The sequence below is a fragment of the Dromaius novaehollandiae genome, chromosome 5 (assembly GCF_036370855.1).
Source record: "Dromaius novaehollandiae isolate bDroNov1 chromosome 5, bDroNov1.hap1, whole genome shotgun sequence".
In the NCBI taxonomy this organism is placed as follows: Eukaryota; Metazoa; Chordata; class Aves; order Casuariiformes; family Dromaiidae; genus Dromaius; species Dromaius novaehollandiae.
Window position 1 is genome coordinate 45,573,286 of NC_088102.1, and position 27,889 is coordinate 45,601,174.

At 46.3% G+C, this 27,889-nt stretch overlaps 2 protein-coding genes across 8 annotated transcripts in view; one reads left to right on the plus strand and one right to left on the minus strand.

Annotated features, from left to right (window-relative positions):
• The window catches only part of DDB2 (damage specific DNA binding protein 2), a 19,644-nt gene extending 1,780 nt beyond the window's left edge, over positions 1-17,864 (plus strand). Inside the window, exons 3-13 of one of the 6 annotated variants that reach the window (XM_064512688.1) lie at positions 1,177-1,310; positions 3,271-3,457; positions 5,881-6,011; positions 7,108-7,299; positions 10,007-10,173; positions 11,283-11,382; positions 13,285-13,462; positions 14,995-15,140; positions 15,424-15,588; positions 15,890-15,935; positions 16,648-17,864. In XM_064512688.1, coding sequence (XP_064368758.1) covers positions 3,283-3,457; positions 5,881-6,011; positions 7,108-7,299; positions 10,007-10,173; positions 11,283-11,382; positions 13,285-13,462; positions 14,995-15,140; positions 15,424-15,588; positions 15,890-15,935; positions 16,648-16,892 — 1,545 coding nt within the window. In that variant the 5' untranslated portion in view covers positions 1,177-1,310; positions 3,271-3,282 and the 3' untranslated portion in view covers positions 16,893-17,864. Of the gene's footprint in view, positions 1-138; positions 1,311-2,213; positions 2,530-2,915; positions 3,160-3,270; positions 3,458-5,880; positions 6,012-7,107; positions 7,300-8,150; positions 8,297-10,006; positions 10,174-11,282; positions 11,383-13,284; positions 13,463-14,994; positions 15,141-15,423; positions 15,589-15,889; positions 15,936-16,647 lie in introns of those variants that run through there. The other 5 variants (XM_026093205.2, XM_064512686.1, XM_064512690.1 and 2 more) reach the window with 5 other exon arrangements.
• A 388-nt stretch (positions 17,865-18,252) lies between these two features.
• Positions 18,253-27,661, minus strand: ACP2 (acid phosphatase 2, lysosomal). 2 transcript variants are annotated; one of them, XM_026093213.2, is made up of 11 exons: positions 27,407-27,661; positions 27,236-27,331; positions 27,075-27,161; positions 24,270-24,422; positions 23,814-23,912; positions 23,557-23,646; positions 21,560-21,692; positions 21,396-21,484; positions 20,668-20,774; positions 20,276-20,451; positions 18,253-20,193 (listed from the first exon to the last, which is right to left on the minus strand). In XM_026093213.2, the coding sequence occupies exons 1-11, from the start codon at positions 27,515-27,517 to the stop codon at positions 20,057-20,059; spliced, it is 1,278 nt and encodes a 425-aa protein (XP_025948998.1). In that variant the 5' UTR covers positions 27,518-27,661; the 3' UTR covers positions 18,253-20,056. The 2 variants fall into 2 exon arrangements, with proteins under 2 accessions (XP_025948998.1, XP_064368766.1); XM_064512696.1 differs by having other exon boundaries at positions 27,595-27,619.
• Between the last annotated feature and the right edge of the window lie 228 nt (positions 27,662-27,889).

The following is a 27,889-nucleotide window of genomic DNA, read 5'->3' on the forward strand; positions in this document are numbered from 1 at the left end:
CAGTGCTTTCCTCTAAGGCTGGAATAGCTTGGGGAAAATGGATCGCTCAGGTAAATGAGGTGATTAAAATGGTGACATTTTCATCTGTTTTTCTGGTACATGGCAGCTTAGTTAAGGTCATGGGATAGAAGGAGGTCAGAGAGCATGATATTTACTCCCTCTGTTATCTTTTCAGGATTATATGTTTTTTCCTACTTTTTAGTTGAATACAGACTTGCTTCCATATGCAGGCCAAATTCAAGGTGCTGCAATGGTATTCTTAACATCAGTAGTCACACTAAAGTAGCCAAAAACATTCATGCTTTGGAAAAAGATCCTGGCAACAAGAAGGCAAAATACCTAATAGTATATTAGTAAAGGTATACATATACCATCAAGTTGGTGGTCTTAATTACAATATACCTTTACCAGACCAGGTAACAAGATTGCTGTATTATGTGATAGAGAACCACCTTCTGTAACCAAGGCAGAACTTTACTGAAATCATACATCAGACAAAAAGCACTGTAAAAATAAAGCTAATATCCTGCCCACCCATAATTATAGTCCTCTGACTTTGCTGCATATGTTACTATTAATGGGTCTGACGAGTGTGAGACTGTAAATACATTTAGGAACATTTTTCAAGTTATTCTTTCTCTGGCCTGCTCGGCGTACTGTGTGACCTTAGCACCAGCATAGGGATACTCATCTGTGGATCCCTGGGTCAGTGCAGTTTCTTTTGTGCGTAACTTGTATGTTATCTGCTCTTCTTGTCCGTAGTGAATAATAATTACAAAAATATCTGGTGACTCTCGAGAGGGAAAGCAAACTTGGTGTTAGTAATTGATTTAAAAAAACGATGGCTGTGATAGCTCAGAGCGGGAAATCCATAGGTTACCGTGCATGTTCTCTGCACGAGGATGCTCACCCTGGAGGAAGACGAATGGAATGGGGACAGGAAGCACACATCTTTGCAGGAGATAACTTGGATAACAGGATCAGAGTTTACTTTGGGATTAATACATAGATCATGGAAATCAGAAGTCTCAATCCACTTGAAGATTGGGATCAGAGCCTATTTTTTCACTTACAAACTTAGTTATGTACCCTTTTAAAATATCTGAAAAGGAAAAGATGTTAAGAATTATGTAATTTAATTGGAAATTTGTTGGTGATTCCTGATGAACTCCACAGATTCTACCTTGTCCTCCGATGACTTCTGCAAACCTGTGGACAAAACTGCTAATCATTGTCAAGAGAAGCAGGATATTTTTCCATATTATTTCCCTTCTTGGAAATCAAACCTTCAAGGCTTCTGAGGGCTGAAGGCAAGTACTACTTTGAATTATTACTATTTCTTGTTAATGGATACGTTCTCAGAAGAATGTTGTGTAGTATAAAAATGCTTGATAAGACATTAAAATTTGCTAACCAGGTTGACATACATGTTCAAAAAGACATTAAGTGTTGTCTGTCAGTGGTTATGACTTTTTCTGTGTGTTACTGTGATACTTAGGCTTAGGATAGCAGGAACTAATAGTGTTGTTATAGTCCAGCAAAAAAGCATGTGGCTTGGGTCTTTGTTGTTTCTTTTAGTAGTTTTTCTGTGCATTTTCTAATATGTGAGAAAATACATAGGTAATGATGGCAAAAAAAAAAAAAAAAAGCCCAACCACCACCCAAGGAGTGGTTACACACAGATATTTTAGGACCGGTGTTCATAGCCAGCTGTCCGGATGACTGGACCTTCATTACTTGGGACAGCTGTTGGCAGACCTGCAGCCCGGGGCGCCACTGCCCCACGGAGATGGGGGCTCCCACAGGCCCCGCCGCAGACAGCAGCCTCACCGGCAGGTGGGAGACAGGGGCAGCCATAGCTCCCGCTGCCTTGGGGCTCTTCATTCGCCCTCCTTGTGCGCTTCATAGCGTGAGATCCAGCAGCCCCGCAGTTATCTTGCCATGAACTAAAAATGTTTGCATAGCCTGTGTTTCCGGGACTTTTCTACCTTAAGGGTTTTTTTTTTGTTTTTCAGTTGAGTTCCAACACAACTTGACACTCAAGATGTGTCTTCTCATGAAAGCTGTATTTTGAAGCAGTACTGGGGGTTTTTTGGTTGCTACAGGCCCCTACCGTGCAGCTTCAATATGCCAAATTGGCGCTCTGTTAAAAAAAGAAAAAAAAGAAAAAGGAGTAAAACTAGAAGCCCTGTGCTCAAGGAAATACGAAACTGCCAAGCGATAACCGCAGAGATCTCTGCGCCTGGGGCTCCGGGGCGGAGGAGCGGTGCCCGCGGTGCCGCCGCGCAGGCCGCGGGGCGGCCGGCGCCAGGCGGGCCGGGCGGCGCGGGGGCCGGTAACGCGGCCTCCGGGCGGCCGGGGCCGCCCCGCGGCGGCTCTGCGCCAGGGCCCGCCGCGAGGGGCCGCGCCGCCACGGCGGCGGAGGCGGGGGAGCCGCCGCGCCGCTTCCCCGCCCCGCTTATGAAACCGCCGGGGAGGGGCCCGCTGCCGCCCGGCGGCGCCGGGGGAGCCGAGGCCGCCGGAGCCCAGGTGAGAGGCCGCGGGGGGCCCGGCCGCGCCAGGCCGCGCCGCGGGGAGCCGGGCCCGGCGGCGGGCGGCGCTGCGGGGCGGCCCCGGGGCCGGCGAGGCCTGGAGCGGCGGCGGGGCCCGGCCCGGCGGCGGGAGGACGCCGCGGCTCGCGGATTATCGTCGCGTCGAGCCGGGCGGGGGGCCTGCGGCGGGGGCCTGCGCGCTTTCCACCCCCCCCGGCGCGGCCCGGGAGCGCCGTGGCGCCTTGCGCGGCCGGGGAGCGGGGGCGGCGGGGGCGAGGGGCCGCTGCGTGGGAGGAGGCTGCCGAGCCCCTTCGGGGCGGCCGGCGAGGTCCTCGTCGTCTCCGCCGAAGCTCTGATCTTCTCCTCAGCTGAATCTGACGAGCTCGCTGTGAGCTCCCGGAGAAACAGTCGTGGCATTATGCGGTTTCCCAGATGTACTTTATGCAGATCTGTGGGTTTCAGGCTTAAAAGTTGTGTGGAAGCACATCTGTCAAAACATACTCTAGTGCTTTAGGATACATTCATTTTCATATGTGAACAAAAGAGTTTATTGAACCTGCTCCAGGGCTCCCGGGCTGCAGCAGAGCACAACAAAAAACTAGTGTCATGCTGACGGAAGAGGGCACAGGTATAATCGCTACTTTCAGACCACTGGGACGTGTTTCATTCCCATTTTCTTCTCCGTCTTCTAGCTAAAAGCGTATGACAGCCTTACGTTCCATGCTTTGTTTGCTCTTAGTGGTCAGACAGAATGGCTCCAGAGAACCAGCCGAAGGACAAGAAGCATGGGAGGACGCACGAGCATCAGCCAGAGGAACAGACAAAATCAGCTGGGAAAAGGAAACAAGACTATGAAGAAATAGAGAATGAGCCACAAGCAAAGAGGTTGTTTGTGAGAAAAACATCCAAACCCCCAGAGAAAATCGGTAACATTTCCTCAGATTCTTGCTGTTTTTGCCAGCCAGATTTACCCTAAATGACAGGTATCGACTAGCTGAAGAGGGAAGATGCCAGCAAGCCTGCAGCCTGTTCAGACATGAGTGTTTGGATTGGATTATATTAAGGATTAAGTGATACACAGATGTGTATTGGGGTATTACATCTTCCAGTTATCTGTCTAATGAGTGTGCCTGTGTGTGCATGTTTCATTTTGAAAGTTGCTGCCCCTTGCTAGACGCCTGCTCACTGAAGTCTCTGTCACAGCTCATCGGAGGGTGATTAAGTTCTGTGGCATTCCTGAATTACCATGTGTCTGCTCTATTGTAGGACAGACCAATCCTTGTAATATATTGTTTTTTGTCATGTAATTCTCAATGCAGGTTCATAATCATAAGCTTGGTGTCTTACAGCACAAAGTCTAAACTGGCATTTCCACTTGATTTTTTTGCATATTCTAACTTTCCCTACGGTAGATGGGAAGGCTAAATCCTTTCTACCGCTATATTTAGATACTTATATTAGACTGGACATAAGTCCACTAATCGCTTCTCCTCATGTGTTTTTTTTTTCCTCACTACTATGTAACTTAGCAAAACATCTCTTAAATACTTTTGCTATAATGAGAGGGAAATGACTGAGTTCTTAGATATCGGAAAGATTAATGCTTTGCATTATCCAGGAAGTTGTATAGGCTTCAAATAGACAAATGATTGTTTTAATGTTTCCACAGACAGTACTTTTGACTCCATATATCGTTTAGGAGACCGCTAGAGTTATTGCCTTGTGTGGAAATAGCACACACTTTCTGTACATTTTTTTTAAAGATCCAGAAATTACAGTGATATATATATATATATATATATATATATATATATAAAAATATTCAGAGATACAAGAGTTCTACCATTTTGTACATTGCCATTCTCTGGTATACATCTTCTGTAGCTAATTTAGCTACAAGATTTTCACTATAACTTCATGGCCTATTTTTCAGATTTGGTGAGTCTCTGCAGTTCCCATAAGATTCAGAGGGAATTAGAAGTGGCCAGTACTTTGGGGAAATGAGGCCAAGCATATTTTTCCCTTACACCTTGCTTAAAAACAAGAAGACAAAAACCTTTGCATTTGAGCTTTTCCATCTGTATCCCAGTTTTGATTTTTATACACTTTGGAAAAAATGATTTTTTCACCCTGAGTAACATAAGAGAGATTCAGTTTCTTGCAACCAAAAACATTTCTTCCCCTGATTCAGAAAAGTCCCAAAGTTTGTTTCTTAACAAATTATCCTTCCTAACCAAACCAAATCTGAAAAAATACCCCTCTAGCCATCACCTTTGAAGAAAAAACTGAGGATGCTAACTCTTCTGTGAAAACAAGATGTTTTTATACCTATTTCAGCAGGTGTGACAAGTGCCTGCTATGCTGACACATGAGTAAAGAAGTTTAATGTCACACCAATGCTTCTGGAGGCTACAGTATTGCATTAAAGACAGATTTTGTTTACTTTCTAGTCATAAAGGATGATATCTGTGTTTTGGTCCTATTTTCTTATTAGTATCCTTCCATGAAAATAGGATTTTTGTTTCTTAAGAAATGCTTCTTTCCCATTTGATGTCTAGATCCCCTGGAGTGTTATGGACCATCGCTGTGGGGATGATTAGATCACAGGCATGGGACTGAACAGATCCTGTTTTCATGTAACAGTCCCTGAAGATAAAACTTGGAACAGGAACAAAATGTTGAAGCAGGCTGTGCTCTCAGCAAAACTCACCCTGAACAGAAAGGTTTTCAGGCGATGAGGTGTCAGCAAGTCTATTATCGAAAACAAAACTCGCAGTGCTGTAGGCAGGCTGTATGGGCTACAGCACAAGCAGATCGAATATTCTGATTCATGAGCAGGCGTTTCAGGAAATGCATGGGAACTCATATGTTGCTATGCTTGGGGAATTTCCAGGTGTTGCTGTTCTGCCCATCACAAGTCTGACCTTCCCTCTGCTATAAGCAGGACTTCACCCCCTCCCATGGCTCATTTCCAAGTCATTGGGGGTTTAGATATCTTCACTGTGTTTGGGTAGGAACCATTCAGGTTGTAAACTGTCCAAAAGAAGTACCACCTGTGACATGTCCTTAGTCCCCTCCTATTCTCTTTGTGATAAATCTTTGGTGAGGAGAAGAAAGGTTTAATAAGAGGAAACATAGGCAAAGCTCTGGCAGGCAGTGGGAAGCATCGGCCTCCATAGTTGCAGGGGCTGCTGTGCCTTAGATGTGTGAGAACTATTTGGAGTCTTCTCCTGTGGCTGGAGTTTGCCCCGGATTTAGCAGCAAATGCGGGCAGGTTCCCATGTTGCTTACTGAATGCACGTGACAGGCATTGGCTGTCAGTAAGTTTTAGTCTTTGGCTTTCTGGCAGGTTGGAGTAGAGGTGGGTCCATGATCAGAAACACCAGAGCCCTTTTGCATCAGCTGGAGAGGCAGTGCAGCATTGTCCATTATGTCTACCAGAACATGCTGGGAGGATCCATCCGGGCACAGCTCAGGCAGGTAAGGAGTTTCTCCTTCATGAGCTGTTGGACATCTCAGTTTTCTACAAAAGGCATCTCGAACGCAAGCACGGAGCTTGAAAGGGGCTTAAAGTTGCTCACAGACATGGTTTGTGGCTCAGAGTTTGACACGCTCTCATGTTTCTTAATCCTGTAAAATGCAAGTGCTGAGATGGCTTTCTCTTTCCATTGACGTGGCCTTGTCACCCTACATTTTATCCTCTGTTAATTCTGTGCTTCCCTGAGTCATATTTAAAGTTACTGCTCTCTCATTTGAGATACTGCCCAGTGCTGCTTTCATGCATTAATCTGAGTGCTTTGTCTGATTGTTTTTATACCTGTTCTGCTTCGCTGATGATGCTAGTATTGGTGTTGATTTGTCCTCTTCGTAGCCATATTTCATCAAGCCCATGATGTTTTATTGGTTTGCAGTGTCATATTTCTTCTTTCATTTAAAAAGTAACTTTTTCTGTAACATCCATAGCTAAGAAGAAGCACCTGGGCTAATTTTCTCTTCTAGGTGATTTATCTATTTTAAGTATCCAAATGATAATGAAACCCCCAAGCCCATCCAGCAATACCCACACCTAAGCTGAATAGCAATATGATCCTATCATGATTTCTCATTCCCTGTTTCAAGTGTTTAATTCCTGCTTTCTTATGCTGTGTTGTTGAGCAGCAAGCAGTTTGGATGGAGGACCATGATATTGTATCTCTGGATGATAACATTTTTGGATACTCAAGAAATTCACAGATGGTCAGCAGAGCCTTTTTCTGGAGGGAGAAGGCGTGTTCTCCTTCTTTGTTAATATTAATTATCCTTCCTATTGAGCTCAGCCCTAGAGGCTTAGTTCCCTGTACATTGTTTAAAGGATGGGATTTTTTTTTCAGTTCTCTCTGACCACTATGGCTGATGGGGATTTGTTGGGTCCTAGGCTATTTTACCTGGGACAGCATGTTCTCTTCATTCCACAGAGAAGCTTAGCATTTTATGTGAATGTACTAACGCTAGTGGCAATTAGAAAGTATTGGCACTTGTTATTCAGAAATATTCAGCATCCCTGCAAAAGTACTAATTCTCTTCATTTTTGTAACAGTGTCTGCAGCTGCCGTTTCTGCGTTCTCTCACCTCATACCGCCTTTTTCGAACAGCAAGTCCCTTTGACAGGAGAGTGACTTGCCTGGAATGGCATCCGACACACCCCAGTACTGTAGCTGTTGGTTCCAAAGGTGGAGACATCATCCTTTGGGACTATGAAGTACTCAATAAAACCTGCTTCATTAAAGGGGTAAGTCCCTGGGTGTGTGGAATGGGTAGGAGGCGAAAACTGGAGTACCACCAAATACTGCAGATCAAAACTGAGATCTGTTGTGAGAAGCATGTAAGGGTCTTGGGTTGCGGAGCAGCCCGCACTGTGGGACAGAATCGAGGTGCAACAGCTCGTCTGTTCCTGAGGCCCAGACTCTTTTAGCCCTGGGGAGAACTGAGGCGTGTTGAGTGAATTCATAACGAAGCAGTCCATGGTGTGTGTTCAGTGGGAGAATAATTCAGCAACCGATGAAACAGTTATCTTAAAAGGAAGCCAGAAACAAGTGTGCAGAGAGGGTCTGTCTGTTTTAGGTCTTGATCTTTCTCTGCTTACCTCTTACTCTGTAACAGGGGAAGAAATATCTGTCTGAGGGGGGAGAAATGAAGTCCCTTCATCTGAAGCGAGAAACTAAAGCAGAATGAATGATTTCTGTAGCTGGCATGCCCCCTCATTGCTACACTCAGCCTTGCCCATTCATAATCCGCAACTTTTGCCCCCTTTCTAAAGTAACATAAATATATACTGGGAGGAGGTTTATCCTCCAAAAATTTCAGGGTCGTCGTTTTTCTTTTTGTAGTTAGTGTGGTGCCTGCCAGCCAAGGAATACATTGCCTGGGGACTGGAAGAGTTGAAGTTTTCTCCTCTTGGGAGGGCAACTGCCTTGGCAGCTGTCATGTGGGAAGGCATGGTTGTCTTTGCCTGCTGAAGGGCTGTGGTGTGTTTCACTGTTGCTGTTAAGGACATAGCAGTGAATGCAAAGTTACAGAAGGCACTTTCCTCCTGCCCCATCACTCAGTGGATTTTTCTTTTGTTCATCCCCTTCCTTGTAGATGGGAGCTGGAGGGGCCATCACAGGAATGAAGTTTAACCCTTTTAACCCTAGTCAGCTGTACACATCATCAGTTGCCGGCACTACCACTCTGCAGGATTTTAATGGCAATACTCTCCGGGTCTTCACCAGCACCGAGGACTGGGAGTAAGAAATACAATTTTTTGGGCCTCTGTGTCCTGCTGGCAGGAGTGCTACAAAGAGAGAGAGAGAGATGTGTTTGTCTCTAATATGTGAGAGCTGGGCTTCTCTTCTCCACATACATCTCCTTTATCCTCTAAATTTCAGGGATCCTCTGTCTTCCAGGGAGGCTTACTCTCCCTTCTTATTTTTCCCTGAAGCAGGGTGGTGGGTCAGAGAGACCTTTGCTTTATTAAGGGGAGGTACTCTTTGATGCTTCTTTTTCCTGTTACACATGGGGAGGTGGGGGATGCCAGTGGATTTCCTCAGCTGTATATTCTTACACCTCCCATAGCTCTGTGTCCTGGGAACTGTCTAAGCTCTAGATCTGTTAACAATGATGCTTGCTGCCAGATGGTTTTTATAGGGCAATTTATGGAGTCCCCTCAGTGCTTCTATACAGTCCCCACTGACTTTGAGTGGTCCAAGGTGTCACCTTGATTCAGCCCAGCTAACTTTTGGCACTTGATCAAAGTTAAGAGTCTGGATTCCCTCAGTAATGAAAGGAAAGAAGAAATGAGTCTCTATAGGCAATTCTGGCTGCCTGCTCAGAATCACCCTCTGAGTGCGACTCTTTCTGTGGACTCATGAGGAAACCTGAGCTTCTAATTTAGTTACTTCAATTCAGTGCTTAAAGGTGAGTTAGAGAAATCTGGATTCCCCCCTCTTTACCCTTTCAGTTTTCACCACCTGCTTCTTTCTGGTAGCAGGTGTCCTGGTTGGTTTCCAGACTGGCTGCTCCAGCTGCAACCTTCTCACAGAGCAGAAGGTGAACCCAAGCAGTGCTCAGGTGACTGGCCAGATGAGCAGAGAAGGACAGACTAGACCCTTGGGCAGGAGGGTCTTGCATCCCAGTGTAATGCCTGTTACTGATCACAGTAATGATGCCTGGATCTGAAATGGCATGCTGTGCTCCTCCCACTGCTGTGAGGACAGGCAAGCTCTATGGAAGGGCTTTTTTCCCCTTCACTGGCTTCTTAAAAGCTAGTATTTACAGTGAGACTTTAAGTGGTTGCTCTGTGAGCAGCAGATGGAATGCACTTGAACATCAAAGGGTTTTGGGACTCCCAGTTAGTGTCCTTTTTTTCTGTCTCTGTCTAAGGCTTCCACATGTTGGGTCAGTAGACCAACTGGGGGTAGCCAGTCTTGGGATGAGGTCCCTGTGCCATGTAGTTAGCAGTAAGATTTCTCCTTGCACAGCTCTCATCCATCCTGCTGATACCTTGGGAAAGATTAGATATAATTGGAAGCAACCTGTGGAGAACTGGTGAATGAAGTCTGTAAGAAGAGCTTGGTGCAGGGCTGCCATGAGATTTCCCGTGGTTTCTGCCTGGAATGGTGTTTTTGCTTGTGATCTCCTAAGCCTGGGCTGAGCCAGGTAGCTCACTGCAGGTTCATCTGATGCTCTGTAGCAGAGGAAGCAATGCTGCTAATGAGGTTTGCAGCCCAAAATGGTGGGGTTGGTTGAACCTACGGGCTCAGAATGCATGTGCTCAGATTGGAAACAGGTTAGAAAAATTACAGTTCATATATGTTTCTGCTGTCGGGAAACATACTTCAGTAATTGAGTGTATTGTACCAAGAGAAACCAGCAGCATGTTCCAGGGGATGAGTGTTGGATTAAGATTCTGTCTTCCACTGTAACTTTGGTGCCTCTTGGCTTTGTGTGTGTTCCAGAAAGGGCCAGGAGATTCTCTCGGAGACATCAAGTTCAGTCCCTATGAGGCAGTGAAGCTTTATGTGGCATCAGGGGATAGCACCCTAAGTCTGCGGGACCTTGAGGGCAGAGCGGTGCAGGTGATCTCCCGTGCCCTGGACTGTGGCCATGAGTACCATGATGTTTGGTGAGAAGGGAGCAGGGCAAGGTTGAATGTCTGCCCCTTGCTGTTACCACTGTGGTTCTTCTGCTCTCTGACATCTGCTCCTTTGCCAGGATTAGGAGGCTCTTGGTTTGAATTGGTTCTGTAAGGGAGCTTGGAGACCAGCTCCTGGTCCCAACCTGGAACCTGCAGGGTGGGTGACAAGCTAGGCAGCCGCAGGGCACTTAGGCTTCTGCAGTAGCCAAACATGCTGCATGCACCATCTGGTGTCACTTTCTGGTGACACCCTCTGGTATCTTGCAGGTGCTGACAGCGCTTCACTTTATAAAGCATGAGGTAAGAAGAGCACAATAACTTCCTTCTCTTCATTATGATCAGTGTTCTGTGGTTTTTGTGCAGGTTAGCAGCTCAGACAGCATAGGAAAGCCGACAAAAAAAAAAAAAATTCCTGAGTGTGAGCTTACAGAGTTAACCTGGCTGCCCTTCTGGAGGTGTCAGGCTTGCTGTGGTGATTCCCATGGCAATGGATTCTAGTGTAAGTCATTCCTACAAAAGTGAAGCTTTCCCAACAAGTTCCCAAAGGATCCAGAATTCACTCTCACTTCCCCCACCCTCCCAGTAGAGCTGGGGTTAAAATGTACATCTGTATGAGATAAGTCTCTGTTTGGTTTTGTTTCCTGGAGCAGTTTTAGAGGTGTAATTTTCCAGTCCAAAGCTTTTGTCTTTTCTTTACTGCTGCTTCACTGTTTTGTGGAAAACCTCCTTTTAAAGCTGTTCCTGTATGTTTGTCAACATCACAAGGGTGTTCTGATCTTTCCCAAGGTGTGTCTGTGTGCAAGCGCCGGGTGGCTTTTCAGCCTCAGTTGTGTTCCACTGTCCCAACATGTCACACTCCATCTAATGAGCATTTGGCAAATGACTTGGAAATTATTCCATATTCCATCATCAACAGAAAGCTCTCCCCATAAACTTGGCCCTCTGCCTGAAGTTCAGGCCCATGCCATCAGGCAGGAGATGGCAGCTGCAATCTGTTGCAGTCTCCCTAGTCAGAGACGGAAAAGATGTGAACCAGAGCCCCTCTGCTTCCCAGTGCCTGTAGGAGGCAGCACTGATTTTTGTATCTTTCCCTCTAGTTGCTGGTACTGCAGTGTTGATGTGTCTGCAAGCTGCGGTGCTGTGGTGACGGGCGATAATGTAGGTAACGTGGTCCTGCTCAGCACTTCTGGTGAAGAGGTTGGTATGGCTCCATGCAGTGTCTTCTCTATGGGAATCCTGATGGCTCGCGTGCTCTCTGATCATACTCTGTTTCTGGTTGGTGGGGTTTTACTGTAAACTGAGACTACAGGGGCCTCTGGAAGGAGGAGCAAGTTACCTTGCATGAGATGAATCCCCTGAGTATCTAGGTGGTGGAACTTCCTCCATGCCTGCCATTCACCAGAAATATTCACATTTGTGAGCACCCTGGTAACAATTCATGATTAGGGACTGTGTGATGAGCTGCCCCTTCCTTAAGAGCATTTGACTATTGGGAAGAGTAGTTATAGGGTAATCTGAAGATGTAAGCACGCTCTGCCAGCAACCTTCATGCTTCTAAAAACTTTGTTCACTAATTGGAGTCATTTGGAAATACTGCTTTGCTGGACACCCTTCTGTGATCTCGGAGTAAGTACTCAACAGTGATTAAACAAATGTTGGGATAGAAATTGCACTGCTGCCATTAGACACGAGAGGGCAGGCTGTTCCTGCTAATGCAGGGTAGTACAGAAGGCTCCCGAGAGGGTAGACTTGCCGTGGGCCCTGCTTACAAGAGAATGGAATTGCCATTTCTCCCCTCTGTAAGGGTAACATCTGTGAGAGCTTGCCACCCCAAGAGCTGTGGGTGGAGAAATTGTGAAAATTAGCGGGCAGAGTCGTGAGTACTCCAAATAAATCATGCTCATTCAAGGTTAGTTGCTTCCTTTCTCTCTTTTTTTCTCCTGAAAGAAAGTGATGGTCTTTTCTGCACTTGAGAGATGCATGCTTTCCCCTTTCCTGGCAACTGTGGAAAACCACTTCATGGTTTTCTTTATCTCTGAGCTTCTCCTGTTTGTCACTGCTGCTACGAGACAAAAGTACTGTACTTCAGTGCTCGTAGTTCTCATATTTGCTTCTGATGTGCCCTGAAACTACAGTTCTCCATTTTAAAGGCTACAAAGATCATAACCAAGGTGCGTTTATTCCGCCAGTATTGACTGCCTTAATAGGAGGTTAATATATTTCTGACAAGTGAATCCTTATGCTCTGAACTGGCAAGGGATACCCATCTTCATGATGGGAACTCTCTCTAAGACTAAGTGATAATTAAGATATGTCAGAAATCTCAAGTGCTGCCTCATTTAGGTGAAAATAGGGACACAGGACCAGAAGACGACCTCCTGGGATGCCCAGTCCTGTAGTCACTTACTAAGTTTATTATAGTCCATCTTAAAGATGTTTAGGGTTTGTTTTGATTTTGTTCTGCCCACTATTACAGGGAGGATGGACCAACTTCACCCCTTTGTTTAGAACTAATCTCGTGACTTCTAGTATAAATTTATTCGTGGCCGGGTTATACCCAATTGTTCTTGTCAATGGAAATATTTTTCCTTCCCTCATGTTTCTTTCTTGTTGTATTTCTAGAAGGAAATTATATCCCCTCTCAGCCTTCGTTTTTACTTTACAAAGCTCTTTTGGTCTTCTTCCATGAAGCAGGCCATTCATTCTTCACCTTGTCTTTGTAGACCATTTCTGTAACTGTTCCAATTTATTTTAATCTTTCTGCAGGTGGAAGACTGGCACAGTGTACAGTATTCCAGATGAGATCTTGCACTGTGCAGTGGCACTAATGCTTTCCCCCATAAACCAGGGATCACATTTTTCTTTCTTGTAGCTATAATAAAGTGATAGATCAGAGTCCTCCTATAATTAAATGGTTCCCAAGGTCATTTTTCTCCTTTCTTGTTTCCAGCAGATGAACTCTTGTTGTATTATAGACATTTTTCTTAGTTTGTAAATGCATGACCTCTTCACTTTGCACTAATAGATCATTATTCCTTTTTTTTACTCTGGTCCTTTATTTTTCTTTTCTATGTGATTTTTCTGTTTCCTCTGCTGCAGATTTGGAAGCTGAAATTACATAAGAAGAAAGTGACTCATGTGGAGTTTAACTCTCGATGTGAGTGGTTGTTGGCCACAGCCTCTGTGGACCAGACAGTCAAAATCTGGGACCTGAGGAACATCAAAGACAAAACAAATTTTCTTCATGTGCTTCCTCATGACAAACCTGTCAATGCAGGTAAGTTCATGAGATAGGGATTTCTTTGTATGGATGTCTGCCAAACTGCCCATTCGTGTATTTTTCTTGCTCTCCTTTTTGTCTGGAGGCTATATCCACTGATTTTGGGGTTCTATCTTGCTCTTCTTCCTGAAAGTGTGAGTTGGTTTTCTGTTTCTTCCACTTGTCTCTTTGTCTTTTTTTTAAAAGATCAGACTATTTTGGAGCAAGCCTTAATACAATCAGTTATGAACTGTTCAAGTGTCATGTAATTTTTAAATGCAAACATTGAATATGTACTTTACCTAAGAGTCCTTCAGGAGATTGTCAATGTAACTTGCTAACACCTCTCTTTTACCTTCTGAGTACATAATTCTGAACTGCTGTTGATGATGGAAGGATACTTAAACGTATCGTCTTTGTGGTTTATGACAGACTTATCCTAGGTAGCTCAGTGCTCTTTATTCTCTGCAGTATCACCAGTCTTCCAGAGAGTGTGGTTTCATGGCAGCTTAAGCAGGTCTAAAGTGGGGCTGCCATGGAGGTGTCCCTCCACCCTCAGCCACACACTGCGGTCTCCTCGCTTGTGATGGCCCCTCTGTTCAGAGGCTGTGTGGTAAGCCAGTTCAGGGACTTGAATCAGCTGAAAACTGAAAGTAACAGCAGCTGGACTGCCAGTACAAAGGATAGGGGTCAGATATGTGTGGCCTGGAATAGAGAAAAGAATGAAAGGCCAGTAGCTCTCATTTAGGTTGGCTTAAGTTGCTGTGGAACTGCACCCTAAATAAAGAATCTCACTGTCAGCGTCAACCGATTTCTGACTGCCTTTTTACTGAAATGACAGTCCTGCATGCCTGCCCGTCGTCTTTGTGTTGGTACTTGTGATGAAGAGCCCTTCAGAGAGTCTACTCAGCTCAGCTTTTGTTGTTGTTGCAATGTTAGCTTTCAGTCAGATATGAAGTTGCATATTTACTAATGCCAATGCAAGGAAGGCAGTGGGAATGTGTGGCCAGAGGCAAGGAAGGGGATAGGGCAGCAGCAGCACAGTTTTAGACTGGCCATAGAAAATTGTAACTGTACCTTGAGGAGGGGTTTGGATGGAAGCATCAGCAGTGGCTATGATTAGGAAACTGAGTTTATTGAGGGAGTTCCTCTGGCCAACACAGGGCATGGGACTCAAAATTACCTTGGCTCTGTTCTTTGGGTGTATGGTTGTACCTGTTTGTGGAAGTCCAGATTGCAGGGGTCTGTTTCGAGCTGTTCCACTAACTTGCCATCTGACCAAGCAAGTTCCTTTCTTTGTCAAGTCTGTTTCTATAACTTTAAAATGAAAGTGATTCTTTCTATCTAATGGAGCGTTGTAGGTTTCAACTTACTGTTCACAAGAGGTCTGAGCTCTTTGATGAGAGGGGTAAAGTCTTGTTTGTTGGAACGCATGGCCGCATTCATATCCCTATGAAAGACATATTAATGGGTATCCAGTCAGGTTTTTATGTTTCTTGTCAATCACAACATCGCGATCTCTTGTTCGCTTTATTGTCGCCCTTTCCTAGCTTACTTTAGCCCAACAGATGGTGCCAAGCTCCTGACCACAGACCAGCGCAGTGAAATCAGGGTTTACTCATCTTCAGACTGGACCAAGCCACAGCATCTGATCCCACATCCGCATCGGCAGTTCCAGCACCTCACACCTATCAAGGTGAGTTAAGCTGGTACAGCCTGAGAAGGGGAATCAAACTTGGTGCTAGCAGCAAGTTGTGAAAGAAATGGTCTGATTTCTAGTCAGGATAGGTTGGTGGTGGGTCGATGTGAACACTGCTGCACTCCCAGCAGAGCGCTGTTCTGACGATGCTCACATTCCTTAGGCTCTGGGTGGGATGTATAAACTGCTGTGGTTCGTGCTGCCAGCTCTTAGTTTCTGGTGTGCATCAGTGTGAGCTCTGTCCCTTTCTCTAACTTTCCATCCCTCTGCTCTATGCTAGGCAACGTGGCACCCTCGCTATGACCTCATTGTAGCAGGTCGCTACCCAGACCCTAAGTTCCCGGGGTATACAGTGAATGAGCTACGGACTGTGGATATATTTGATGGAAACACTGGAGAGATGGCGTGTCAGCTCCACGACCCAAATGCCTCTGGTATAATCTCGGTGAGTTGGGCACTGCAGCTAAAAGGACTGTTGTGTATTGAACTGCGGCTGAGAGAGATGTTTTAGGGACTGAAACAGTGGAAATATCCTCCTTACTTGTGATTCACTCTCATGGAGCTATGGCTGCCAGCTAAGGCTGCTGACTTGAGCAGGGCTGTTCCGTGGTCATCTGTAGGTTTTCTTTAGGGAATGTTCTGGTTTCCAGATTGTTTTTTGCTGTTATATAAGCAGTGATGCTCTTATGACTCTGTTACATAAGCAATGATGCTCTTACAAACTGTTATTGTGCTTCCATTTGCAGCTCAATAAATTTAACCCAATGGGAGACACGCTGGCCTCTGGCATGGGTAAGTAAAGAGAACCTGAGGCACTAAGTACTAGTGTGTTCCAGTCCCAGAAAAGGGCAGGCTTGTTCCTCCAGACTAAAGCAAGCTGTGAGTGATGGGTTCCCAAATCCCACTTATGGTTCTGCCAGTGGCAATCTCTAGTTTCATATATCTGTAAAAGAGATCAAGACCTTTTCAATCTTGCAGCTTTGCAGTTGCAAGACAGGTTGCTATCATCTCCTTTGAAACATTCCTGAGAGCATGAAGTCCAGAGGAAAAAAACAGCCTCCCCTGAGCAGGGAGCTGCTGCCATCTGCTAACAGTGGAGAAATAGGATAGAAAAAAAGGCTTTTTCCTGATAGGCTGTAGCCTTCTGTTTTGTTTTTACTTGCCTCGTTTTCCAGGCTTCAGAGCCAAGATTACTGAGGCTTTCCTAGGCTGTCTGGGATTAAGGCAGCTGGCTTTAGTTTTGGGCCTCATACCTGTGACAGATACGAGATTAGGAATTACTCTGTTAATGTTTCTTAATTATGTCAAATTTCTATGGCTATGTGGAGATGGTATCTGCACCAAAAAACTTCCCATCCTCTGTGCCTAGGAAATAGCTTAGAACAGCCTAAGTATTTTGAATTTCTGGCACTTAACTGACATAGAGAGCAACTCTACACTACACCTGTGGTATTATACTTGATATAGAATTTCTGAGGCAAGGTGTTTCAATTTTTCCTCTCAGGCTTTAATATTCTGATCTGGAGCCGGGAGGAGATGGTGGCCAAGAAGCAAGAACATCTTTTGAAAGCCATGACAGAACAGGGGATTGGAAGCCGGAGTTTGTCCAGACGTGGACTGCAAAGGCAAGCAAACCCTGGGACAAGCAAACTCAAAACTAAGTTACTGTCTTGGGAAGTGGAGGAGGCAAAAACAAAAAGCAAAGATTCCAAATCACAGGGAAGGAAGCAAAAAGGGAAGGATCTATAGAACTGATTTAATATTTTGATCCTTTCTGGATCACAGAGGACATATTCAGTGCTATCAGTGGGGCAGCATAAGCCCTGCAGGGCATTAACCTTCTACTTTGTCCTTCCTCTCTGGATCTGATCTTGCTTCCCTGATTCCCTTTGCTTCCCCTTCTAGTGAGTTGTGTTGGCACTCAGTTCCTCCTCCAGGCAAGGTTACCACCCATTTTATGAGGCACTAGGGAAACTTTGGGCCATGGAGAGATGTTATCAGACCCTGCTGAGGTTAATGCTTCCAGCCTACCACATCTGCTTGTCATCACTCTGTCAGAGGTTGCCATCTCCTGCAGCATGCTGTGGAGCAGCTCACAACAGGATCCCCAGTTTGTTTTAGTCAAACTGAGCTAAGAAAGCCTTTGCTGACCAGGTTCATGTCCTGAAAAGGTAGAATGTTCATAGGGGAGAGGTGATGGGTGGCTTGGGTGATCTAGGGAACACCAGCCTCTTCCATATGCAAGCCCTTTGCAGACTGTGTATCTGTCAAAAACCTCAGACTTAGCCTATTCTGTGCTTGCAGCTATTTAACTAGACTGTGAAGAACAACATGATGCCAGAGCTTTTTATCTGTCTCATGGGATGCAAGGGCAGTACTGAGCTGAGACCCTACTGATTCTGTAGTTTTTATTTTCAGAGCTCTACTCTTTCTTGGCACACATCAGGTAATTTTTTCATCTATGCCTATTTGCTTCAGAATGTTGTATAGGAGTGTTTTTAAAGCAAAAATGAGGAGGTTCTTCCAAACATCCTTTCTCAGAGCCAAATCTTAAGACTGCTGTTAAAAGTTTTGCTTTTTCTAGTTTGTTTACAAAGCTGTCTGGGGTTTTGCTGCTGTCCCAGAGGCTGATGGATGGGACCAGGCTCCAAGCCCGCTCAGATTCTATGTTCACTTTTATAGTTTTGCAGTATTGATATTAATAAAAAGTTTTGTACTAAACTGAAATTCTTCTTTGATATAGAGAGCGGCTGCTTTCAGCATTCTACTAATTGTTTTCTATAGGTGGGAAGAAAGTATTGATCCTTCTGCAGGAGGGCTAAGAGAGCTAGAATAGTGGTGGGATTATCAGTCCCAGCACTGCGTCTACAAAGGACCCTTCCGAGTTAGACAAGTTGCATTATAAACTGATTATCTATGCATGGCTGCTGCAGCCAAAAACCAGTTATTTCACTTCTCATTCTGCTGTACATGGGATTGTAAATCAGGGATGAAATTCCTTGTGCCTACCTTGAGAGGGAGCCTATTGCAAGAAGTTCTGCCTGTTTTTCAACACGGAGCACATAGGCGATAGCCCTATATGAACTCTTGGAAAAGAAGAGGAGTAGAGTTCAGTGTGGAATTGATTTTAATGACAAAAAGGAAATGTATTGGAACAATTACAGAAAGTCATTCACAGTCAAAAAGTCTAAATCATCATAGAAACCTTTTCTCTGTGTGTGCAAAATCTGCTGCCTTTAAAAATAACAGGTCCAGTCCCCTTGAATGCACTTTCTATTACCTCTTCCTTGTGCCTGTTCTCCCAGGCATTTGCTTGTTCTTTGTGACTGTCTTGCTGTGCAGGAGACCTAGATTGTATCTTCAGGGGACAAAAAGGTGAGGAAGATGCTGAGAACAGCAAGCTGCTTCTGCTGATTTGGAGTTCCCATGCTGGCAGATGCCTATTATGGTGTAGGGAAAAGTCCCCATGATACTCCATAGGGGAAGAAAAGGAAATGTCTGTAACTTAAGAACTAGCTTCTGCCGCCAAGAGGGGAAGGGAACTGCACCACAAAGGGAACTAAATATGGGAAGTGAATGTGCAGCATCACCATGTGAAGAGCCAGTGCCTCTGGTGCCTGCTGCGGTCCCTCATCCTCCACCAAGAGCTACAAGGCAGGTGGTGAGCTCTTGGCATAAAGTTTCCTACAGCAGCTGCAGTGTGCAGAGAGAAGCCTGCAGCTTCCATCCATCTGGTCTTGAAAAAAAGAATCATACTTTGGACAATGTCAAGTGAAGGGCTCTACAGTTACCTGCAAATACTGATTGGGGGGGGGGGCAGGGAGGGTAAGGCTATCCAGTGGGGAAGATGGGAAGACCACAGAAGTTGGCATTTAGTCTTAGGTAAACAGCTCTGCTATGAATCTTTGATGACACTATAAAAACTTTCTGCCAGTAAAGCATTATTTCTTGGGCTCATAGTTGATGTCTGGACCACCTACAGTACAGGATCCTTCCTGGATCCTTCTTGCAAAGGCTCTAGTAATAGATAAGTTCACAGATGGGGAGATCAAATTCAAAAACCAAGTCTTTAGAATGGGCCCAAGTTTCCTATCTACAGGGACTCTCTCCTTTCTGTAGCCAACATTACACAAAAAAAATGTGTGCAAGTTTGCTATGGATAATCATATGAATTCATTTACGGGATAAAGCTCTGGTTCTGTGGATCATATGTAGCCTACTCTGCTGAATCCAAGAAACTACTGCTAGGTTTTCAATTCTGTCCTGATTCCAGGCCAGTTCTTCTTTCTTGAAACACAAGTTGAAGGGGAAAAAGACCAGTTGCCAGCAGCAAATACTTAGCAACCTCAGAAATGTTTTTCACTATCTGCCATCATCTCCAGCAGCTCCCTCTGCATGGAGAACAGGTAAGTCTCTGCACTGTTGGTGAGGTGGGCCCTCTACTCCAAGACCAGCCTTCCCACTGTCCTCAGCCCAGTGGCTTGAGAGAAAAGTGCACAAAGCAGGTTGACCCTAAAGAAGGATGACTCCTGACTACACTGGACATGACACCTGCTGCAGGCACAGGCCCCTCTGCCACAGTCAAGGCAAGTGATAACATTTACAATCACTGAAAGGAGAAAAATTCTTCATGGGGAGCAGCAGCTCTAACTGGCCACGGTGGGAGTCCCAGACTAGTTAAACTGTACGAGGGCTAGGGGCACCACACACCAGCAGCCTTCAGAATTTAAATTCAGATGAGTAGCTCAGTCCTCTCCCTCGGACATCACCTTTAGAAAACATCCAAAAATCACAGTCCAGCTTCATTCTGGGAAGCAATGGCCAGAACAGAAGAATGCTTAGTAACTGAGGTGCCCAATCATCATGGGCAGCACTGCTCCCTCCTACTGCCTGGGAAGGAGTTGGAGCAACTGTCATGCCTGCTCTTCTCCCTCATTGGAAACATGCCGGTAGCCAGGGGGCTGAGACTGTATGCGAAGGAGTACAGTCAGCAGGAGGATGATAAGGAGAAAGAGAATGGATCCACACACGGCCAGAGCCACAAACAGTTCTGCAAGGGAGAGAACAAGTGGTCAGCACGGTATCATCCAAGCTTTCTGCTTCTGCTGCACTCCGGTCCAGCCTGGGCTCACCTGTGTCATGCACAGTGCTTGCTACCTGGCATTCTTGTTCCCAGTCCTGAGGAACCACAGGATCAGTGAGTTGCAAAAATCTATGCAGGGGACATTTTTGCTGACAGCCAGGGAGCATCAGTGGGAAAGGTTCCTTCCCACTCTCATTCCGGAAAAACATCTCCACAGAGAAATTACTGAAAGTGAAACACAGCTAGATTGGTTTCTTACTCCAGCTAAAATCATCCCTTTCCAGAAACCTCTTAGTGTGTACACCCTTTCCCTTATTCTGGTGGTAATTTTCCTAAGAGTCTGCTGCTAGGAGCAAGACTGCATTCCCTAGGTTGGCGCTTAGACTAGGTATCTAACCCTTGCAGTGAAATCACAGCAGACATCTTTACTGCAGCCCTCACCCATCATCTTCTTGGTACAGCTCAAATATATGACATGAGGCGTATGGTGCTTGAATCCTGTTGTAGACATCTAGAGCCATCTGCAGTGCCACAAGTGTGGTGTCATGCTGAGAAAGAGGGGGAAAAAAAACAAATCAGTCACCCTTATGAGTATGGCAGGGCAGCTCAGACCATACCAGTAAGGGACAGGACTGTGCTGAAGGGAAGTCACCTTTGTAACTTCCACCTGGAAGAAGGGAGAGGAGCAGTACTATGAGAAAGGTGACCTGTGATGCTGCCAGAGAAGGTAAGGGAGTGAAACACAGCTGTATATATCATGCATCATTCTTTAAGAACAGGCCTCTGGGGAGCAATTTGGGAGAAATGCTTGACTTTCCAGTCAGCAGGCTGCTGGAAAGGGGGGATGATTCTCCATATCTACACTGCTGAAACATCGCATCTGAGTAGCATCAACCCATCTACCAAATATAGCAATGGCTCCCCAAAGTCTGCCAGTCTCATCTGCCAGTCTGAGCTAACAGGAACAAAATGCAGATTCTAATTTTCCTCAGGGGCCCCAGAGGAATGATGCCAGATACTGGACAACCCACCCAGCCAGAGGCAAAGATGCATCTCCTGATCACTGCACAGGCTGCAGAGATGCTAGAGAAGGTTAAAACCATTAACAAGGCTCAAACCACCCTGTGAGGAGGAAGTAGATTGAAGCTGGCACCCATGGTCTGACTTACTGCAGAATAGGCAAGTAGTTTCAGGTGCTGGTGGGCAGAGACGTTTGCTGCTTTGGTTAGGTTCTTCCTAATGTGATCCAGCAAGACCCCTGAGGAAAAGGAACAGCTGATAAGATTCAAAACCTAGATAGAGCAGCATGAAGCTCCATCCCTGGTCCACTCACCGCCTTGCAAACGAGCTTTCTCGATCCGATGGTGAATCCCAAACAGAAATTCAAAACTGAAGTCTTTTAATTGCTTCAATCGAGTCATGACATCTGGCGTCACCCATAATGGCAGCTTCATCTTGTGTGCTTGCTAGAAAGAGACAGAGAATACTCATCTGCAGGTACCATGGACCCATGGATCAATCAGAGGCCTGGGAGTCAGAGCATCTGAGTCTTGCCCAAACTGCTACCGATTTCCTATATTGTTTTAAATATGTCACTTTTCTGTTCATGCTTCTGTCCTCATCCTGCCACAACGCATACAAAGAATATATGTAGTTAATGTCCTTACTTTTTAAAGTTGTTTCAGAAACTAAGTATGAGAAGCATAAAGATTAAAATCTGGGAGCTGCCATTTCTGTGAAAGCACAACTGGAATGCAGGGTTATTTTGCAACACCAGTACAAAAACACAAGCCAGGCACTTGCATGGCTGATTCTGCCCCACAGATGGCATGCAGTCAGAGATAAAAGGAGAAGTGAGAGAGCACAGACTCAGTTTCTAGTGTACCTGGCACACAGTTCCCTGGGAAACTATGAGGGCAGACATGGAGGCCACTGAAGGCGAGCGGAGGAAGTTAACACTCTGCAGACATTATACTGCAAGGCACCACTGATAGTCCAGTAGTCAAACCCAGAATATACAGAATGGGGAACCAAGGAAGGAATTTGTTTTGCAGCCAACCCATTACAAGAAAGGCTTAGTTATACTGGCAAATGAGCAGCAGTTGCAGTTCCCTGGCATTGCTCAGATAGAGCAGTTTTCTGTGCCACATCCCATTAAACTGTCTGAAGATGAGGCTAAGTATCCTTAAGGGTCCATTCTGTCAGAGTGGTTCAGTGCAAATTCCCATCAGTAACCTAGGTATTTGATTAGTTTTGCATTAATTTACAAAGAGAATAGCTGGGAAGTTCCTTTTTCCCCCCGCCCAGTTGGTAGAGTCAATCTACTAGTTCAAGTGAGAGAAACAATCCTCCAGTTAGGGCACTGTCTGTAAGAGTGAGGAAAAAGAAGGAAGCCAAAGCGACTGAAGAGACTAGTATGTCTCAGGTATAGTTTTGAGAGTAAAACTTCCCTTCCTCACAACTTTCTGATTTTGTTTTTGGACAGTGAGCTGTTCTCCAAGTTCTTAGGGCTACACTGGTTGTCAATGAGAAAAGGCCTCAAGGCCTTATTTGCAAACTCTTTCAGTGGGTCTTGAAGGGAAAAAGATTTGAAATGGATATTTCTGATCAAAGGAGATTTAGTCATTGACAAATGCTGCTTCACTGTGATTGTTATAAGACAGGAGAATGGGTTTGTGATACAAAGGGCAAATTTACGCAGTGCAGCGCAGCTCTGGACTGGAATTTTCTGAGCTTGCAGCAACTCAAGCTGCTGCTTTAAATGGCAAAGTGCAATTCCATGCAGATTTATCCTTCCCCCTGCCCCGCTGTCGCCAAAATAGTATATAGCTGCATTAATGTACCACTGCCAGGAAACTAACTAACCTGGCACCTCCACAGAACTAATTAGCATGGACAGAGTGTCGGACTAGCTGGTTTTACTGCTTCTTCCAGAATTAGTTTGGTACTAAAGAGCCCTATAATAGGCTTCATCATGCTGTATAGTTATATGCAAATAAACTTCTGCAACAACTGTAAGTCTCCTGGATACATGATCTTCAGCATTATCACAACACAGCTAACCTGATTTTGATTTTTATTTTTTAAGGCTTCATGAGATGTGCTTTTAACAAAATTCCACATGAATATAGAGATTTGTTTCCCTCCCCTTCAAAACAGTAAAATGGTAACCTCTGTCTCTAGAGTCTTTCTCTGTCAAAGGCCCTCAAAATACTTTACAGATATTGCTGATCCAGGTTGTTTTATAGGCTTTTGCAAATTAATTTTCCACCAAATCCAGTAAGCCCAAGAGACCAGATTCCTGTGGCTGTAAAATGATGACCAACTTACTTCACAAAACAGCGTGTCATACACACTCCAAACAGACTCAAGAGAGACATCCCGGATCCCAGTCTCATTTGCCACCATCTGCAGGAATTGCTGTAGGAACGAGCAGAGAACGAAGCTTTCAGTTTTCCAATCTCATACTGTATTACATGCACACGATGGAGATGGTCTTACCCTTTTCTCAGAGCTCTAATTACCTAGAGGTGATTACTTTAGCTACAATCCTCAGACCACCTTATCTCATGCAAACAATCACTTACCAAATTTTCTTTGGTCTTATTTGTGTATTCTGCTGAGTGCCGGGTTTCATTTTGTAGCTGTTCATACCGTGGACAGGGGGTCAATGGAAACTTCAGTAGCTGGGCAGAGACAACAAGAGCAGCTAGGTCACTGGGAACACAGAAGTGCAGAATCCGAAGACAACACCCCACAACTGTAGTGAAACCCTAACTAGTTGGGTACATCTGTAAACAGCCAAATACCTCCTTCTAAGATACTTCAGACTGTGCATGGTCTGGCAAGGTGTTGCAGCTAATGTACTGAGTGAACATAGATCCTGAATTCTTTTCTCATCCAGAGAACAGAAGAATCTTTGCAAGGCAGGTCCAAAGGGAAACTGAAGACAATCTGAACCAAGACTGAAGGAAGGACTTTTGGGGAAGTCAGCAAAACACCCTGCTTGAGTAGCCACCCTGCCATCCTCAAGAGTAACTTACCCTTTCCCCAGACTCAGGCACCGTGTGCACAGGGATAGGCTGCCAGGAAACATTAGGGTTGAACATCTCTTGTCTGTCTGGGGGATACAGGCCTGCCAGATTGGCCTCCGCACTCATCAGCGTCCGATCGCAATCTGTGCTGCGGATGAAGATCTGCCAGGACAGGGACAGCGCACTGTTAGTAACACTTCTGTAAGTGGTGGTGCTTGGACACAGGACAAGGCACTCACTGAGGAACTCTGCTGAGTGCCCTACAGCTGCTGGTGAAGTGGGCAACAGTGTAACAGGAACTCCTCCAGTGACCGAGGCTGCTGGTGTCGCCTGGCTAAAACCTTAAGGATGGACATGAAAACAATTTGTGTATAACACTAGGGCAGTCTGTCCCATTTATCCAGAACAGTGAGATGCACTGTGCAGAGATTATAGATAGAGAAAGGAGTCTGAATATGAGTAAGAGTCAGAGAAGAGCAAGAAAGAGATGCAGGTAATGATGGGCACAGATAGGAAATGCACTATCTTTGGAGGGCAGGACTGGGGCAAATGCCTGGATTCAATTCTCAGTTCTAGGAATGAGCTGTTGCACTCACTCAAGAACGTGTCCTTTCCAAGCCTCAATTTTTCCATCTGAGAAATGAAGACAACAATCATCTGCCTAACAGGAGAGGAAGAGGAATGGGGACTGAGATTTTATTTGATCACTGTGAGCTCTGGGGATTAATGGGCCAAGATGGTTTATAATTAAGAGCTCAGAAAGAGATATTTGAACCAGAAAGAAAAGAAAAGAGAATATTCAGAAAGGTCAAAATAGCAAAGCTCTGGTATTCTGGTGTCTGCATACTGAAAACATTTAGGGGAGATCAGGGAGAAGCCAGTAATAAAATAAGAGGAACATGTACAAAATTGTGAAAGAATGCCCTAAAAGCCAGCATATTGGATATGAAACAACAAGAACAAAAAACTAGAAGAATCAAATGCAATGTCAAGATTGGGATTTTTTTTTCCTGGTGATGTTAACCGAGGAGAGAGAAGCATACAGAAAAATACATACGCTCACTCTGTATAGTGCCTCTCATGCAAACTGTATCTGAAAACTTGAGTTAATAGCCAGGAAGGGGAAATAAATAAGTAAATAAGAAAAAAAAAATCAGACATTGTCTTTTCTCTGACAATTTCTACCCACTTTTACCGCTTAATTGTGGCTTAAAAACAACAGAGCCTGTACTTATTACACAGGATTGCTTTCATCCTAGGTAAGCCCTAAAGAAATAGAAAGGAAGTATTTTAAAAGATAAGGATCTAATTCTAGAAGTATCATAAAAAGCAGTTAAGCCCTGAATATACATGCTTTCTTCAGCACCTTTTTCCAGGGCTCCAGCTTGTCGCAGAGTCAGGTGACAGATGGTCATATGGTGTCATCCAGAGGCAACACTTCTTATAAGAAGGGAGCTTGCTCAACTCGAGCAGGGATTCAGGCTTGGTTAACAAATGGTTTCTGTTTGCATGTGCTTTGGTTTGTTTTTCCTTCTCAAGTGAGGGAAGAAAAACAGCTTCAGATGGCAAAGCTTTATAAGAACAAAGCATGTTTGGAAAGGAACTACTCAGGAAGGTTAAAGGATCTGTGTTTGAGCTGACGCTGGAAGTTTTGCTGATGAAACAAATGTCAAAGAGGGGGTGTAATCTGAACCATGTCAAGCTCTGTATTTACTGGGAAGTCTAAAAAAGTGGGGAAGCAAAGACAGAAAATCTCAGCTTGCCTTGTTTGGTCAATCACACAATGTAAGCACAGATAAAATAAGAGAACAGATGTAGAGCCAGCAGTGGAGCTAGGGGACAGTCTTCCATTCAATCTACATGAAGGCATGCCCCTCATCGTGACACTTCCTCGTGTTCCAGTTGACTCACACCTACCCGATCAACCACCATGGGTATTTTGAGAGCTTTTCTATTTCCTTATCTTTTTTTGATCCTTCAAATATCCCTCTGTGCATAGTACATGGTTCCCAAAGGGCTCTGTATTTTTTTATAAAAGAAACTATATGTGACATCAGTTTCTCAGGAACTAGCATAAAGCGCGGCAACATCACAGAGACAAAGAAGAAAAGTAATAGCTTTGGGGGATTGGGGCCCTCAATACTTCACAGGTGGAAACAAATGACAGAGTCACTTGTAGACTGTTTATGTGTACAGACTCCCAGGAGACTGTATCTGAAGTGTACTGGAGAAGGTAAGGCATATATACAGGCTGTGTTCTTGTTTTTAATCAAGATCAGCTGTTACGACAAAACAATCTTGAGTAAGAAACCAAGTTCCAGATACAAAACAGAACAGTAGTGCTGTGCTGTAAGCTGGCTTCAGAGCAGTTGGCTTCAATAGGCCTGTAACCGTGCTGCTGCTGCACAACCTTTGCCTGAATTGTCTTAACACCTACAAAAAGGGCAGTGGTCAGATCCTGTGCAACCTCTTCCCCCGGTCTTACTAGCCTTTACAGCCACTTGCAGCCCGGATAAGGACAAGTGCCTGCTCTTAGCTCTCTCTTCTCCAGCTCAGCAGCCGGTGGCGGGTCTGGACTAGAAAACAAGGATATTTTCAGGCAGACGGACGGCGCCGATATCCCCCCCACCCGAGACGCCTGCCCCGCGGAGGCGCGTGCCACACCCCGGCCCTCGACGGCCGCCCTAGAGGGGGCCGCGCCGCCGGGACTCCCCCGCCGCCCCGGGAGCGGGGGCAGGTGCTGAAACCGCCCTCGCCGGGGGCTCCCCCCGCCGCGGGGCGCCCTCCCTCCCCTCCCGCCGTCCCGCCACTGACCTCCTGCCGCCGGTACGTGGCGTTGAGGAAGTCGCGGTAGCGCCCGCGCAGGGCCTGGCCCAGCTCCCACTGCTGCCGCATCCCCACCTGCAACGGCACGGCGTCACCGACGGCACCGGCGGCCCCCGCACCGCCCCACCACCACCGCCGCCGCCACGCACCTGCGTGAGCTGCCCGAAGCCCTGCGGCCAGGCGGCCTCCTGGTAGGGGTCCCGCGGGTAGGCCTTGATGGGCGAGCGGTCCCCGTGGCGGTACACCTGCGGGCGGCACCGCGCGCGTCACACCGGCCCCACGGCGGCCCGGCCCGGCCCGCTCGCGCCGCCCCTCCTCACCAGCGTTACGAAACGGAGGCTGCGGGCCCGGGCGAGCGGCGGCTGCAGGCAGACAGCCAGCAGGAGCACCACGGCGCCGCCCGCGCCTCGGCCCGCCTGCCGTCCCGCCATCGTGCTTACGCCTCCCCGCCCGGAACTGAGCCGCCGCTGCCTGCGGCCCCGCCCGGACACCGTTTTTCCCTGCACACCGGAAGCGCCGCGGCCGGGCCCAGCTGGCGGCTAACGGCGGCGGGGCGGCGAGGAAGCCCCGCCCCCAGCCTCGCGCGGGGGGAGGGGCTCCTTCCCCTCCCACACCCGGCGTGTGCGCACTGCGCATGCGCCGCGCGCCCGGGCCGGTTTGAGGCGGGTTGCGCCTCGGCGCGGGCCGGTTTGGGCCGGTCGTTTGGGGGAGGCCGGTTTTGGGGGTGGCTCGCGCAGGGGGCGAAGGCCTGCCGATCCCCGTCATGGGCGGCGGGGAGGTCGCTGGGCTCTTCAGCGGGGCCG

What these genes read in the sequence shown, in the direction of transcription:
- ACP2 (XM_026093213.2), bottom strand. Translation starts at nt 27,517, where the DNA reads ATGGCGGGACGGCAGGCGGGCCGAGGCGCGGGCGGCGCCGTGGTGCTC. An exon ending in ATGACACGCTGTTTTGTGAA is followed by an intron (nt 21,693 to 23,556) that starts GTAAGTTGGTCA and finishes GTCTCTTTCTAG; the next exon opens with CAAGCACACAAGATGAAGCT. An exon ending in AACTACTTGCCTATTCTGCA is followed by an intron (nt 20,775 to 21,395) that starts GTAAGTCAGACC and finishes CCTCTTTCTCAG; the next exon opens with CATGACACCACACTTGTGGC.